Source organism: Cucurbita moschata, unplaced genomic scaffold (genome assembly GCF_002738365.1).
Source record: "Cucurbita moschata cultivar Rifu unplaced genomic scaffold, Cmos_1.0 Cmo_Scf00022, whole genome shotgun sequence".
In the NCBI taxonomy this organism is placed as follows: Eukaryota; Viridiplantae; Streptophyta; class Magnoliopsida; order Cucurbitales; family Cucurbitaceae; genus Cucurbita; species Cucurbita moschata.
Genome location: NW_019268538.1, coordinates 3,918,070 through 3,935,234, shown reverse-complemented (window position 1 = coordinate 3,935,234; position 17,165 = coordinate 3,918,070). Strand labels below are relative to the sequence as shown.

General features: G+C 35.9%; 2 protein-coding genes and 1 non-coding gene across 3 annotated transcripts; 2 read left to right on the top strand and 1 right to left on the bottom strand.

Moving 5' to 3' along the window:
* The first annotated feature begins 1,452 nt into the window (after positions 1-1,452).
* On the top strand, positions 1,453-7,325 carry LOC111459549 (DNA repair endonuclease UVH1). Its single transcript, XM_023102506.1, has 9 exons — positions 1,453-2,422; positions 2,633-2,856; positions 3,051-3,115; positions 3,328-3,492; positions 4,206-5,132; positions 5,864-5,968; positions 6,049-6,309; positions 6,397-6,620; positions 6,837-7,325. Exons 1-9 carry the CDS (start codon positions 1,545-1,547, stop codon positions 7,045-7,047), a joined length of 3,060 nt encoding a protein of 1,019 aa, XP_022958274.1. The 5' UTR covers positions 1,453-1,544; the 3' UTR covers positions 7,048-7,325.
* A 745-nt stretch (positions 7,326-8,070) lies between these two features.
* On the top strand, positions 8,071-8,142 carry TRNAW-CCA. Its single transcript has one exon. It is a non-coding gene; the product is annotated as a tRNA-Trp (tRNA).
* A 3,499-nt stretch (positions 8,143-11,641) lies between these two features.
* LOC111459193 (cationic amino acid transporter 6, chloroplastic-like) lies at positions 11,642-14,424 on the bottom strand. Its single transcript, XM_023101971.1, has 5 exons — positions 13,954-14,424; positions 13,631-13,853; positions 13,178-13,508; positions 12,611-12,839; positions 11,642-12,416 (listed from the first exon to the last, which is right to left on the bottom strand). Exons 1-5 carry the CDS (start codon positions 14,330-14,332, stop codon positions 11,854-11,856), a joined length of 1,725 nt encoding a protein of 574 aa, XP_022957739.1. The 5' UTR covers positions 14,333-14,424; the 3' UTR covers positions 11,642-11,853.
* Between the last annotated feature and the right edge of the window lie 2,741 nt (positions 14,425-17,165).

The following is a 17,165-nucleotide window of genomic DNA, read 5'->3' as shown; positions in this document are numbered from 1 at the left end:
CATCTTTGTTACCGTTTCTTATATCTCAATAATAAATGGGATATTTTGTATAATTTAATCCCATTTTAAAATTTATTTTTTAAATTGAATTTACAAACACTTCTATCTATAAAATACATATACTTTCTGATAATACCACACGTAAATAAGGTGAAAATTTTATATTTATAATCATATATAAAATCAAATAAAGTACAAAAGAAAATGAAAATAGTGATAAATATATATAAGATATTTGCCTATAATAAAATAATAAATATGATACCGATGGTAAACCAATAGAAGGCTAAATACCATATAACATATTTGCCTATAATAAATAGTCAAATATGGTAATCCTTTGGAGAGCTAAATATATAATTATACAGAATTTAGGGTAAATAAATAGCCAAAATACAATCTGAAGTTTGAAAAAAAAAATTAAAATGAAATTTGGTTGATAATTGAAATGCTTTTTTTAAGTACAATAATCATTTTAAGAAAATTGAAAAAAAAAAAAGAAAAAGCATGGGAAAGAAAGTTGGGTTTGTAAGCGCGTGCACTTCAACTTCCAGAAGCGCGTGAATTTTTTTTGAAGGATAGAGTGCGTTTTTATTTTACAAGAGTCAAGATGTCACGTCATCCAATCGCATTACTGTACGTGGCACCAAGAATATTGGCGCGGAAAAATACTCTTTTGTTTGGGCCCCATTTTGATTTTTTAATAGCAGAAAATTCCACGTGTCAGCCAGATAATGGCGATTTTCTTCCGCTTTTGAACATTGCGCGTGAACTGACCACGAAGTCAAATGCACTCCACGCGTTGCAGTCTCAACAAGTAACCTCAAATTTCCAAAGAAGAAGACCTACGTAGGAAATTAAAATAATAATAATAATAAAGGAAAGAGAAAATAAAATATATGTTTTTAATTTAATGATTAATATTTTACGAAAATAAGTTTACAATAAAAAAAATAGATGGTCTGGTCATGCCGTTCATAATTATAAAAAAAAAAAAACAAATACTAAAATTTAAATTCCAAAAAATAATTAAAATGCTAAATTATTAAATTTTAGCATCTATCGAATAATTTTAGTATTTTATTATTTTATAATCGATTTAACCTTTATTTATATCATTTAACAATAAATTAATTGTAAACAAAAATTAAATGATATATTGTATGTCAAATTAAAGAATAACTTAGTTGTTAAGCAATATATATACCCTGTCAAAAGGTGGTCACTTTCAACGTCCTAATTTGAATTTGTGAATTAAGAAATCCAATAAAAGCTCTGAAGGTTGGGCTGAATTTGACAAAAGCCCAATATATGTTGGGCTTTTCATTGGGCCCAATTACCACTTACTAATGGTCTTGCAGGTCGCAGAAAGGCGATTGTTGGGCTTTTCATTGGGCCCTCACGACGTCGTATTGCTAGTCCCTGCAAAACTCCTCAACCTCAACTGCCAATCCTCTTCCCCCGCGCCCCCATTTTCCCGCCACCTTTGGAAAGAAAGCCCTAGCACAGCAAATTCGTCGTTGACAGAGCTTCAGTCGAATCCTATGGTTCAATTTCACGAGCACATAATCACAGAGCTTCTTGAAGACTCTAATGGAGGCTTAGTAATCATCTCTTCAGGTCTAAATCTCGCAAAACTTGTTTCCTCTCTCCTCCTTCTTCACTCTCCGGCTCAAGGCACTCTCCTCCTGGTATCTCCCTCTTCTCACTTCCAACTCTTGCTTAAATCCCAAATCATTTTCTACCTCAAGCTCCATCAATCAGATTCCATAACTTTCCCTTCTGAAATTACCGCCGATCTCCCTGCCCACCACCGTCTCTCTCTCTACTCATCTGGCTCTGCGTTTTTCGTCACTCCTCGGATTCTCATTGTTGATCTTCTCACGAACAAGCTTCCCACCTCTAATATCGCCGGGATTATTCTTCTCAATGCTCATTCTCTGTCGGAAACGTCCACTGAAGCTTTCATTGTTCGAATCATCCGTTCGCACAATCGAAATGCTTATGTTCGAGTTTTTTCTGATAAGCCACACGCGATGGTTTCTGGGTTTGCCAAGGCGGAGAGGATCATGAAGTGCTTGTATGTTCGGAGGTTGCATTTGTGGCCGAGGTTCCAGGTTTATGTTTCGGAGGAATTGGAGAGGAACCCACCGGACGTGGTGGATATAAGAGTGCCGATGACGAAGTACATGGTAGGGATACAAAAAGCTATAATTGAGGTTATGGACGCGTGCTTGAAGGAAATGAGGAAGACTAATAAAGTTGATGTCGAGGATTTGACTGTGGAGAATGGGTTATTCAAATCATTCGATGAAATTGTGAGACGACAGTTGGATCCAATTTGGCATACGTTAGGGAAGAGAACGAAGCAGCTCGTGTCAGACTTGAAAACTTTGAGGAAATTATTGGATTATCTCGTTAGGTTTGTTTGAATTCAGTTTTATTATTACTTTTCCTTTACCTTTCTGATTCTATTTTCTTATTTGTATTTTGAGCATGTGAAAATAATTCAATATCCAATTTTAACTTGGTTCGGAAATTAAATATTTGGTGGTGAATAGTGGAAGAATCTCTCTGTATATTTAAATACTAACAAGAAAATGCGTATTGTTTTGAAATGTTACTTGGGTAGGTACGATGCAGTGACTTTTTTGAAGTATCTGGACACTCTGAGAGTGTCTGAGAGCTTTAGGTCTGTCTGGATATTTGCAGAATCGAGCTACAAGATCTTTGACTATGCCAAGAAACGGGTATATCGAATTGTTAGACCTGATGGTTCGAAAATACATGAGCAGGGTAAGGGTGTGGTGGGCAAAAGGCGAAAAATGAAAGGAGATGACAATAATGAGGAAGAGGGTGAGGGCATAAGTTTATGTATTTATTTATTTTCCTATGTCTATCCCAGATAAGGTAGAGCTGGGATCCATTAAATTAATGGGAATAAGGTAGAAATGGGGTCAAGGGGAAATTTTGAAGAAACTGCGGGAACATTATTATGTTTATTTGGTTCTTTTTACAGTTCTTCTGATAGATGTATGCCATCTTATCAGGTACGACTGGTAGAATACTTTTGGATGAAGTTTTGGAAGAGGCGCCAAAGTGGAAGGTCTTACGTGTGAGTGAGTGAGTTCCAGTTCCCGTGCAACATTTTCTGTTGAACGGCTGTAATAAACTTGGTTATAAATTTGCGATCTATGGCTTAGTTTTGGTCATTGAACCAATGCTCTTCAGATGGCAACATCCTTTAAATTTGTATGGTTTTATGAAGCAGAACAAGAGAATAAGCTCTGTCAGATTTTCAAAGTTAATTCTTCTCATTTTTTACAGGAGGTTCTCGAAGAAATAGAAGAGGAAAGACGGAAGCGGCTCTCTGAAGGAGAAGAGAATCTGCTAGAAAGTGATAAGGACAGCAGTGGAATCGTTCTAGTTGCATGCAAAGATGAGCGCTCATGCATGCAACTTGAAGAGTGCATTATGAACAACCCGCAGAAGGTCATTTGGCTCTCTAATAGTTCTGATATATATATATTTTTTTTTTCTGTTCAGTTGAATTACATTTACTAACTTTCACGATGCATTTTATTTATTTATCTTGGTTATGTAGCATGTTCCATAGTTTTTTTCTGGAATCTAAATGTATCCAAATGTGCTATAAATCCATACAGCCCTGATATGCTCTCTGCATTTTAATCCAAGCACTGCTGATTTCCTTGTTAGATCTTATTTTGAAGTATGGTTGCAGACATTTTTCTTCCTTGATCCATTTTCACTAGCGGGTCTCTCATTTTAAACTTACGCTGGTTTTAATGTCAAAGAAATTAATCTGACAAATTTCTGGAGAATAATTGATTATGTGGTGAATTAGTGTCTTCAGAATTATTGACCTTATGATGCCCTTCTCATGTTTCAGTAGGTTATTCTTTTTTACAAGGGTCTTACCAGAAAAAGAAATAAACTTGCAGATTTTGTCCATAGCTTCCAATGAAATGACATTGTGAAAACTATTTACATGTTGAAATACTATCACATGTAGATACAATTTTGAAGCATAATTTTCTCTTAGAACCCTTGAAGTGGGTTGCAGAAGATCTATACTGTCCAAATGTTTGCTTATTCTTTTTCATTCAAAGCCGGTTAGCTTTCTCAAAGGTATATGTTATATGATATATAGGAATAATAGGATGATGATGTATTTTCTTGTGAAGGTCCTACGGGTTGAATGGGAGAAATACTTGCTGAATAAAATACAGCTACGTGACATAAAACCCCATAAGAAGAAGAAGCATAAGGATCCCAAAGGTTTTGGGGTTCTTGATGGAGTTGTTCTGATAGCACCTGCAGACAATGCTGAAGCTAGCAGCTTAGACAAACAAGAGCGTAATGCACTGTTAGCAGCAGCATCAGAAATAAGAAATCGAGCAAAAAAAGATTCTGCTGTGGAGGAAGATCCACGGAATGACAAGGATAGTACAAAACAGGCAACCAAAAAGAGAAAAGGAAGGAGTAGAGAAGGTGCTTCCAAGATCAATAATTCTGTGGATAAAAAACCTGTTGATGATCAGAAGGTAGCAATTGATGATCACCAGCCTGACGCTGATAATATAGGATATTCAAAGGGAAAGAGAAAACTGAGTAAAAAAGATTCTGTAGATGTTGGCGATTCTAATGAATCCAAGGATAAGAACGTTTGCAATCAGAAAGCATCAATAAATGATAAAGTCGAAGCATGTGTATCAGGTTGTGAAGATTGGACAAATGAGGAAAATCCAGGGGCTTTGGATGGCTTTTCAGAGGCCACTTGCCTGGTTGCACCTTCTCATCCGGAGGGAGAGAAGGACAGAGAAAAGACGAAGCTGCTACCTCCAATGCACTTTTATGCTCTTGAAAGTGATCAACCAATCCTAGACACCTTGAAGCCTTCCATTGTTATTGTGTACCATCCAGACATTACCTTTGTGAGGCAGATAGAAGTCTATAAAGCTGAGAATCCATCTAAACATTTGAAAGTCTATTTTCTTTTCTATGAAGATTCTACTGAGGTACAAAAGTTTCAGGCCAGCATTCGGAGGGAGAATAGTGCATTTGAATCCTTGATCAGACAGAAGTCACTGATGATGATCCCCGTTGATCAGGTTATTTTTCATCTTTTAGAATGGTTCTGGAATTCGTAAAGAACATTTATATTTCTCATTTGGAATTTTTATTGTCCGTCAATGATTTTTTAATATTTCTCTTTAGAAGGGGGAAGTAACCCTCTCCTTTTCCTTTCACAATCTCCAATCCTTATTATTGTTATTTTATGGTTTGTCTTGCATGTGTGTGGACACACTTGCATTTTCATATATAAATGCGTGTGCGCACGTTTTAACCTTTTAGTTCATTAGAGCTTGCTTGGTAGAGCAGAAACATGGCCGTGATGAGCATTGCATTTTATCTACCACAAGTTCATCTGCTGTGGTGTTTTTCTCTTGCATTTGTGGTTCTCTTCAATGACATGGAAGATGCTTACTCATTTTGCCCCACTTGGTCGAAAGTTTGTGGATGTTCAAATTGTTTCAAGGGAGGTGATAAACAATGATGGTGTTTGCTGCAGTAATATGCTATTTATAAATGCCCAACTCCCCATGAAAGGAATTGTTCTTCGTGTATTTAGGAAGGCAATTGTATTATATGATGTTCTAAAAGTAATTTGTGGCCATATTAGTCTTCTAATTTTCTTTTTTAGTTTCTATTTAGTGTTGCCCTTTTATAGTTGGTTTCCTTGTCAAAGGTGGATCGTTTACTGGGTTATGAACTTTAAGATGTGAAATTCCTTTATTTCTTCTGTTTTATATCTGATTAAAACAATCTTTGTCCCAATCAGAATGGATACTGCTTAGGAATAAATTCTTCTGTAGAACCACTAGCAACTACACAGAATTCAACCAGAAAGGCTGGTGGAAGGAAAGACGTGGAGAAAGAAATGCAGGTATGTGATGTTTCTTCTTCTTTTCTGCTTCCTTCCATTACTTCCATTACTTCCTTTTTAATAAATTTGTACTTCCTCAGGTCATAGTGGACATGAGGGAGTTCATGAGTAGCCTTCCAAATGTTCTCCACCAGAAAGGCATGCGCATAATTCCAATAACATTAGAAGTTGGGGATTATATTCTTTCACCTCTTATATGCGTTGAGAGAAAGAGCATTCAGGATCTCTTCATGAGCTTTGCGTCAGGACGCCTTTATCATCAAGTGGAGACAATGGTGCGCTATTACAGAATACCTGTTCTCTTGATTGAGTTCTCACAGGACAAAAGCTTCTCTTTTCAGGTAATTCGAGTTTCAGCACGGAAAAGGGCCATGTTTTAATTTCATGGTGATAGTTATGACCGATAGTTTGTTGTTTGCCCCTTGCAGTCCGTAAGTGATATCGGCGATGATTTGACACCAACAAACATTATGTCTAAGCTTTCTCTCCTCGTTCTCCATTTTCCTCGTCTTCGAATACTTTGGTCTCGCAGTCTCCATGCTACTGCTGAAATATTTGCTTCTCTGAAGGCAAATCAGGACGAACCGGATGAAACCAAGGCTGTTAGAGTTGGGGTTCCCTCTGAGGAGGGCATTGTCGAGAACGATGTGAGGTAAAATGGTTCGATATATATCGTCTGCCCTTCCATCCCTTTTTAATCTTTTTCTTTGGAACATAGTACTGCTGATATCTTAGACAAGTATCGGTTTCGGTTGGCACTGCTTTGATTAAACATAAAAAGCACAACTGTCGTAAGTCGAGTCAATATAATACGATTTATAGAACCACCTAGTATGAAGTAAATTGTTTGGTGCTGTGCCCATTTCAGAGCGGAAAATTACAACACCTCTGCGGTTGAGTTTCTAAGGCGGCTTCCGGGTGTGACGGATTCAAATTACAGGGCAATAATGGATGGATGCAAGAGCTTAGCAGAGCTCTCTCTTCTTCCTGTTGAGAAGCTTGCAGTATTAATGGGTGGTCAGCAAGCCGCTCGAACTCTCAGAGAGTTTCTTGATGCTAAGTATCCAACCTTATTATGACTGCTTGATTGAGGTCTTTATTTATGTTTGATCCAACTTCAGAGCTGTAAAGGAAAGAGGCTCTCAGAGTAGCAGTTCTTTTAATTCATACAAGGACATTCTTAGTACATTTGTAAAATTATTGTTCCACTCTCTTATCCATCCTTAGACTTTGTAGCTTTGAATCTTCTTCTTCTCCACAGCTCTGAGTGTGCGTGTAATTATTTATGGAAGTTAGCTGGATTTCAGAATCCAGAAGTTGAATAAAGATTATCTGCTGCATTAGCATGTGTTTCTTTTTTTGTTAAAATTTCTTGATTCGATCGCAAGATGCTTCATTTCATATTTGCAATAACCATTTGGTCACATACGTTTTGAGGGTGTCTGATACTATTTTAATAAGTTTGGAATTTATGTTTTTTTTTTTTTAGAGAATATCAGTTCATCGGAGAATTTGAACTTTCTACATTTTGGTCAAAGTTATAATGTGTAAACTAATTGAATTACAATAAATTTGACGTTTTGTTGGAATATGTTTTTTTTGGCTCGTGAATTTTGTAAATGTAATTAAATTTTGTCCCAATTAATAAACAACAAATGACAATTTTACTACATAAATTATATTTAATATATATATTAAAAGATGTTGCAACTTTCGATTTTCTTCATAAGTGTGATTTTTATATTTAAATTAAGTTAATTTGATCACATTTTGAACTTACTTTTACACTTGAAAATACGAATTTCCTCTGCGCTAAAATTATTTTAAATAAATCATAATTTAAAATAAATAAACTTGTGGAATATAGCTCAAAAGAGCTTATAATAACATTAATTTTGTCGTCGAAATTTAAATAATAAAAAAAAGGAAATAAACACAAAATAACGCCAACTTTTATAATAATTAAATTTAATAACTCTTGAAAATTTTAGACTGGGAATTACAATATTTTAAGACGTCTGAAGATCAAGAAATTTGCGGCAATAAAAATATAAATTTTATATTATATTATATAATATATATTTAATCATACTAACATCTTCGGATCCGTGGCGCAATGGTAGCGCGTCTGACTCCAGATCAGAAGGTTGCGTGTTCGATTCACGTCGGGTTCAAATTCCCTGAAATATAGCTACCGTTGGAATTACATTTTTGCCCCTGCCGGAATATTAATTTCCATTTCTTTTTATCCTACTTCTCTTCCTTCGGCCGCCGATTCCGCCGCCCTCGATTCTTTTCCGAATCCATCGTATCACTTCCGAAAAATAAAGAAAAATTAAAAAATTCTCAATTATTTTATTATTTTGAAAAAAAATGGTTAAAAAATTCTAATGGATGATTAAACTTTGGTAATGGAGGGTAAATAAAATATATTTTAGGGAAGTTTTTAATACATTAAAAATAAAATTGAGAATTTTAAAAGATGGAGACAGATTGAACACCATTTTCACACACACTTCTGTTTATTATTAATTTTTTTCTTTTTCTTTTTCTTTTTCTTTTTTGAAAAGTCTAAATATGAATGATTGGATCCAAATGATCCAATAAATGTTGAAATTAATTAAACGGCAAAATGATGAGTTTTAAGCTTGTTTAATGGCTTCTGCCTCTCATTCTTTGGACCTTAATCCCTTTCTTTCCCCTCCATTATCTATTGATTCTATTTTGTATTATCAAAACGTCACGTCTAAATTTATATTATTTTTTTCAAATTTTTAAAACGCGTCTACTAAGAATGATGTTTCTACACACTCATAATGAATGCTTCGTTCTCCTCTCCAATCGTTGTGAGATCCACATTAGTTGGAGAAAAAAAAATGAAACATTCATTGTAAGAGTATGGAAATCTTTCCTTAGTCGGCGCATTATGAAAATATCGAAGAAAAGAGACAATATCTTGTTAAATAATAAGATGTATCTTTATTAGTCAACTTCCCGTAAAAATTGAATCTTTACTTTTTTTTTTCTTTAGGCTCGTGAATTTGCATCAAATCCCACCAAAAGGCTAATTATCAAATCGATTATTTAACATATTAGTATATTGGTAGACAAGACATGATGACGATATAGACGAGATAGGTAGCTCGATTTGAAGCAATTCTTTCACAATTCAACTTTTTTTTTTCACTAATAAAAACTATTTCATGTTCGTTATTAATTTGGTAGAATTTAAAATTTTGATATTTTTATCGGGATATATCAATCACTCAAAGTTCAAAGTGGCCAATTAGTTAATGATAATTACAAAAGTAGATTAAAACAAGAATACAAATTTGTATCAAATCCCACCGAGTGATAACCATCAACCTATCATCATTTCAATAAGAATATATTTAAAGATAATGCACATTTCGTCCCACCTCCGACGTCAAATCATACACAATACAACATCATATGGATCAAACGATTAGTATTTATAAATGAAAAAAAAAATCGAATCATTTTCCAATGCAAAATCAACATGGATATACTTAGAACGATTATAATAAGATTCAATATCTTATCGAGAATATTACGATGCAAGTTACTTAGATTAAGATTAAAACGATAAACCTAAGAACAATGGGAAGAAGCAAGTGTTGTTTTTCCAACAAGACAAAACACAAACCCAAGTTGGGAAAAGACAAGACATAGCTCATTAAACTGTGTGCCAAAGTTCATTAAACTGTTTGGATATGTCCCAAATTGCTTCAATCTTCATTGTTAAGGATATTTAGTAATAAATTATAGTTTATCATATATATTATATTTGATATTTTATTATAAGGCAAATATCTAACATTTGCCTTATTACTATAGGTATCTTTCCATTTATTGTTATTTCCATTTATTACTATTTCCATATCCTTGTAATTTATTTGATTATAAATAAGATAACTTTCACACCATTTAGGTGTGGTGGATTAATCAAACATTCACATGGTATCAGAGCCATTTTGGTTTAGCAACCCGGATTCTTTCTTTTCAATGGCTTTTGAAATCTTCTACTGTTCTTCTCCACCACCACTGTTGGCTTTGACGCCGCAGGGGCAATTGTCATGGCTGCCACATGCAGAGCCGATTGATTACTCTTCGGCTCCACCATTTTGACCTCCAAATCACCCTTCGCCATACTCTGTACATACAACCTCACCTTTTCCAAACATAGCCTCTTTCATTTTCTTCCCAATTTTCCCTTCATCCTTCATCCTTCATCCTTCACAAAAACCCTAATCTTAGGATCTTCATCAGCATTCCTCTTCGAAAATATACAGAATCTCAATAAGCCCATCGACCTTCTGCAGAGATTTACCTTTGGAATCTGGGCGCCGCACTGGCATCTTCGCCAACCAAGTTGCCGCCGCCCTTCTCGCCAAAATTGGCTCCTTCGCCCAATGTGGCGACTCTTCCGACTGCCCTTCTCGCCAAAATTGGCTCCTTCGCCCAATGTGACGACTCTTCCGGCTTCAACATTGTCTTTGTCCCTTGCTCTAGGTTTCCCCTTCTACTTCTTGGGGTTTGACATATTCTCACCAGAGCCAAGGCAGCATCGTCGCTAAGCGACAATCCCTCTTCATGGGTTAGACATATTCTCGCCGAAGCCAAGGCAGCATCGCCGCTGAGCGCGATCCCTCTGCAATTTTCGATGGCCAAGAAAGTGTTTCTCTACGCCTCCTCTGAACCAGGTTGTTGACATCTTCACGAAAAGTGTTTCTCAACCTCTTTGAATTTTTCAGATTCAAGCTTCACGTTCGTTTAAATCCGACGCTTAGCTTGCGGTGGGGTGTTAAGGATATTTAGTAATAAATTATAGTTTATCATATATATTATATTTGATATTTTATTATAAGGCAAATATCTAACATTTGCCTTATTACTATAGGTATCTTTCCATTTATTGTTATTTCCATTTATTACTATTTCCATATCCTTGTAATTTATTTGATTATAAATAAGATAACTTTCACACCATTTAGGTGTGGTGGATTAATCAAACATTCACATTCATCACCCACTTCTCAAAAAGATCACTTCTTTCACGACATACGCTTTTGTTGTTGCTGTGATGACAGATTACAAGTCAAAAGAGAAAGTTCAGCCAACACAAGAATGTGTAGAACAGCCCCTTTCCTTCTCTTCTTTCCCTTTCCCTTTTTCTCTTTCTTAATGTTTCCCTTTATGAGTGGGAAAAAGAAGGGCTCTTGGTTATTACCCATATAGATCTCCACATGAAATGTCCTCCATCATTATCAAACAAGTCAATTCCTTTCTTAGAACCTATGAAATAGGGCTGTTTTTGTAAGAAAGTGGAATAAAAATGTCTTTTTTGAGAGACCCACTTTCTCAAATTCAAGAAACCATGATACGATGATCACGATGATCATAATTCACTAGAAGAGTCCTATATCGGGTTAATTAAGAGGTTAATCATGAGTTTATAAGTAAGGAATACATCTTTATTGATATGAGAGCAAAGCCACGAGAGCCTATGCTCAAAGTGAATCACGATGATCACAATTCAATAGAAGAGTCCCACATCGGGTTAATTAAGAGGTTAATCATGAGTTTATAAGTAAGGAATACATCTTTATTGATATGAAAGCAAAGCCACGAGAGCCTATGCTCAAAGTGAACCGTATTGTACCATTGTGGAGGATCGTGATTTTTGACAGAGTGCAGTTAAATGGGTCAGTGTTATTTTCTTTTGGATAACAAATAAGCTTCAAAATCTATAGTATTTTACACAAAAAAAGAACCTTACATATCCCTAGACTTCATAGAGTGCTAAAAAGGAAAAAAGGGGAAAGAATTTGAGCAAAAAAGTAGTGTTAGAAAGTCAACTTTGATCAAAGAACTTGTATGTCCAGCTTGTTTGGTTGGAGAGTTGAATTCACATTGGTCACTTCACCAACCCTATTATTCATCTCCATCTCCTCAGCTTTGTAGGTTGAATGAACACCATACATCACATAGAACAAAGTTATCAAACAAGACCAAATTCCAAATCTTTGAAATGACAACATCTTCAATGTGGTCATCAGAAACACATTAAGGAATATGGATATAGCAGCTGGCCATGGCATGAGCGGTACCAACCACTCCTCGGACGAGTGGTGGCTCGGCACTTTGTAGTGAAATAGGGCGATGATGAAGATGGTCGATGCACTAAAGAATGAAAGACCCCACCATTGTTGGTTGAGCTTCCATGATAGGGAGAAACCAATGGCCGAACACGAAAGGAAGACGAGGAACAAGAGAACACGAGACGGAGGATGTTTGCTTACCATAACGTATCTACGATAGATAGTTGCATTTGCTACTAGGTAGAACACCATGAGTGTCCCAATCGAGATCATTTCAATCACTATGTAAAGCTCAGTAAAAAGTGCAATCGATGCCGTACAAAGCCCTGAAAAAAAAAAGATTTGCATAAGAACAAATGGGTACTAATAATGTAACGGCCCAAGCCCATTTCAAGTAGATACTGTTTTCTTTGGGCTTTGGGCTTTCCCTTTCGAGCTTTCTTTTAAAGTTTTTAAAACACGTCAGCTAGAAAGAAGTTTAGGGTTTCTATACTCTTATAAAGAATGATAAAGGAGTTACCTAAGAAGAGTGTGGCATTCAATGGTGTGCCAGTTGAAGGATGGACCTTGGCTAGCCAAAAAGGGACCAACCTCGCCCTCCCAATAGCACAAAGGTATCTTGCTTGACCCAACATAGCAACAAGAAGAGAAGCCACAATGCCTAGGCTTGCTCCACCACCTATTAAATTGCTAGCCCACTTCCAACCAATCCTTTGAAAGGCTATTGAAAATGCTGCTTTCTCTGATATCTGTTCACAATTTTTTTGTATAATAGGTATTAATAATTATTAGCAATGACCCAATTGGCCAAAGGAAACTATTTCTTAGTCATAAACCATTAACACTTAGAATTCTTTATACATATAATGATTGCTTCCCATTTGATGAACCATTTTTTAGACCCAACATGTAGACCAATCAATAAATTTAATATAGTGAAATCATCCGATCCCAATTCTAAAAAAACCACCGTTTTTGTTTTATGAACACAAAACCTTAAACAACATAACATGTTTTTCTCCATCGATCGATCGAAAAAAAACAATTAAAAAAACAAAGTCACGAGAGAAGTAGTAGTGTCAGTCACCTGATCGTATGGAACCATGAGGGAGAGAGACAAAGCCATGAGGCAATAGAGAGCTGAAGTAATGATAACAGAACCCACTATGCCAATTGGAAGACTTTTTGTAGGGTTTTGGATTTCTTCAGCAAGCGTTGAAGCTGAATCATAGCCTATGTAGCTGAAGTAAACAATGGCTGCACCATCCAAAACACCTTTAGCTCCAAAAGGAGCTAACCCACCAGGCTTTACTAAATTATTTGCACTTCCTTTGTACATCCCACACCCGATTATAAACCCGAAGAATATCACATGGAACACCGTCATTATTAGGTTTAACGTCGAGCTCTCCTTCGTGCTGCAAAACACACAAAAATACATCAAAATTAAAATACTTTTATAGCTTCTCTCTCGTTCGTTCGAAAACAAAAGTTAGTTATTAATTATTTGAAAACAACGATCGTTAAACGAGAAAACGACCTGTGGCAAAGACAAAGAGTGATGAGAAGAATGAGAGCCACAGCGGGAAAATCCAACATATTATAACCCTTTAATAAGCCATGAACTTCAACTCTCCATGCATTTGCTTCTTTTTCACCAAATGCAACACAAAGATATTCTGTAAAGCTTCTTGCCACGGCTGCGTTTGACAGCACATATTCCATTATTATGTTCGCTCCAGCAAAATAACCCACAAATTCTCCTGAAAAATTAAAAAAAAATTAAAATTAAAATTTTGAACTCGGAATAGATTACGATAAATTTAATCATTTATTCATATTATTAGCGAGTTTTTGTTGTACCGAAAGTGAGTCTCAAGTAACTGAAGGCGCCCCCTGCGGCGGAGATATGGACGGAGAATTCGGTGTAACAAAGGGAGGAAAGGAGAGCGGATATTCCGGCGATGATATAGGATAAGAAGACGGCGGGGCCAGTGACATGGAGGGCGACGGGTCCGGTGGTGACGAAGACACCTACGCCGAGCATTCCCCCGACGCCGAGAGCGATTAAATCGAACCACTTGAGCTTTCTCTTCATGTCAGCTCCTGATCTTTGCCTGACTTGGTTGAGTTCTTGATCAGGAGTCCATGTTGCTAGCATTCTCTTTTTGAGGCGGTGAGGGGTTTGAGATAGGGAGTGGATGTAGTGGCGGAGGAAGGCGGAGTTCACGGCGGCGGCCATGGAGGTGGGAGGCTGAGAAGGAAGAGTTAGAGTGTGAAGGGAATAAATTAAAGGGGTTGGTCTTTTTCTTGTTGTTGTGGAGTATGGAGAGAAATGGAGGTAAAGAGGGGTTTTTAAATAAGTGTTTGGAGAGAGGATCTTGGACCTCTACAATATTTATGTAATATTATGGAAAGTTATATATTCTCTTTACTTTTTTTTCTCTCTCTCTTTTAAATGTAATTTTTGGATCTCGGTGTCGCCATCAGTCTCAAAGGGAGAAGTTTCCGTACTCTTATGATGAATGCTTCGTTCCCCTCTTCAACTAATGTAAGATCTCACAATCCATCCTCCTTGAGTGCACAAAAGGGTGCCCACTGTCACAATCATACTATGAAGAGAGTAGGTTGTGACCTTTATGTCGAGACAAGTAAAGTGGTGCCTACAGTATGGTTGTGACATCCAGAATCTTCGTTGGCACACGACCCAGTGTCTATTTCCACACCCTTATAAAAAATGCTTTCTTCTTCTCTCCAATCGATGTGAGATCTAACAATCCATCTCCCTTGAGAGCCCAACGTCTAGCCCGATGTCTGGCTCTGATACTATTTGTAATAGTCAAATCCCACTACTAACAGATATTGTCCGCTTTAATCTGTTACGTATCGTGTCAGCCTCACGAGTTTAAGACACATCTGCGAGTGAGAAATTTCCACTGTCTTACAAAGAATGTTTCGTTTCTCTCTCCATATACATGTGTGAGGCTCCAAAATCAACAGATTAGAAAGGCAATATCCAAAAAGAACATGAAAACAACATAAAATTGGTGTGAAACAAAACATGGTCTGTCTGTTCCAGTTTGACGGTCGTCGTTGGTTGTGTTATTTATTTAATTTTTTACCTCAGAAAAGTTGATGGGTTTTAGGAGCCATCAGAATGGAACCTTCACAGTGAATTTCCTCTGTTGTGTTCATAATTTTTAATGGCAATAAGAAAAGAAAAGTGTATCTAAGAATCAAATCGTGTGTCAGATGCAATTTATTGGTTAAAATTACTCCTAAAAGCATCTCGAATCTCATCACTCTTCGTTGCTTCTTGGTTTACTTTATTTTCTACTCATTTTATATTTTGAGAGGTCAACATTCACTTCTACCATTTTCTTAAAACCATATACATTAATTTAATATTTATTTCTCCTTAGAATATTTTCTTTTTCTTACTCTCACGTTATGAATTTTAAAAAAATATTAAAGACTGACTATTAGACTCTGTTGCTCCAAGATTTCTAGAAAGCGATCATAATTTTCTGAAGACTAAAATAGTCAGGATTATGGTCTAGTATAACAAAATATAAGTCTCGGAGCCTAAATCCTTATGTGGGGTTAGAGATACCGAGGCTAGACATTGAGCTAGTTCGTTTTTTTTTTTTTTTCCATTCGTAATTTTCAAACTATTCTCGACTTTTTAAAAAAAATTAATTTGTAAGTGAAACACTAACATATTCTAATAATATGTAAATGTGCTTGTGAGAATATGCTTTGGGCAGTGGATTTGAGATCTAACCTATGATGACTACCATCATATACTTTAATTAAAATACATCGGTTGGAGAAGGAACGAATCATTCTTTATAACAGTGTGGAAACTTCTCTCTAATAGATGCATTTTAGAACTGTGAGGCTGACGCAGATACGTAACGACCCAAAGCGAACAAATTTCAAAACTCTTAATCGAGTATACTTAGGTTACGCGAGTTGAGCTATGCTCATGGGTGTCTCCGATCTTTGTTTATTTATCTCTTTTATGAATGTTCGTTTGTTTATGAATTGAGGAGTTGTTGCTGTTATTCGGACTTTTAAACTTTATCTTTCCTTAAAGTTGTTCTAAGAGAACCTTTTATATATTGTTAATTTAAGGAACAAAAATCAGCCCAATTGATGTCTTATGATAAACAACATTTAAATTCATTTCTACCCACAAGTTTATGTAGCAATCAAACCAAGAAAGATAGATTCATTAAGAAATTAAAAATAAACCCTAAAAGTGGTCATTGAAACCCTAATCTCTAGAAAAAGAACATGAAAGGGAATTGTCCACCATGCTTCTAAGTTATTATAAAATAAAGCTGACTAACTTCACTAATATATATCTATATATATATAGAGAGAGAGAGAGAGTATTAGATTCATCCTCATCCACTCTAAAAGAATCATATCATTGCATCTAAGGTTATAATACATGATATTATAAGTTAATATGCAAGCAAAACTTGTATTTAGCTTCGAGTAATTAAGGGCTAACTAAAAAGTTGATGATTCGATCTTTCACCCATATAATCATCGATTATGACATATATAAATGAATTGAGACCACATACGAATGAGAGTGATCCTAAGAATATGATGGTTGGTCGACCTTCTAAGTACAGTTTGAGTCATCAAATGTAGAATCTAAATTCCGATTCCTAATCTAAATATTGGACATGACGGTGACGGGACGAGGAGAAGTTTATAAAAACTATGAACCGAACATTAAAATTGAAAGTGATGAGTGTGTGGAAGAATTAAAGCACTGAAGAATAATGTGGGGGAGGGAGTGATATTGAGTGGGAATTTTATTTATATATGTTTGTGTGTAGATGCTATGCTATAATTCCCACGCTTTCAAAGCCATGATCATGACAATATGTGCCATGTGAAGGCGAAGGTGAAGGTGAGGGAGAGGCCAGGCGAGGCTCGTACTTATACATTGAAAAGGAAAAAGAACAAGACAGCTTTTTTTTAGGGTTTAACCTAAAAAGAAACAATGGAGTGGTTCAAAGGAAAAAGACATAAAAAAAAAACCAAGATTTTGT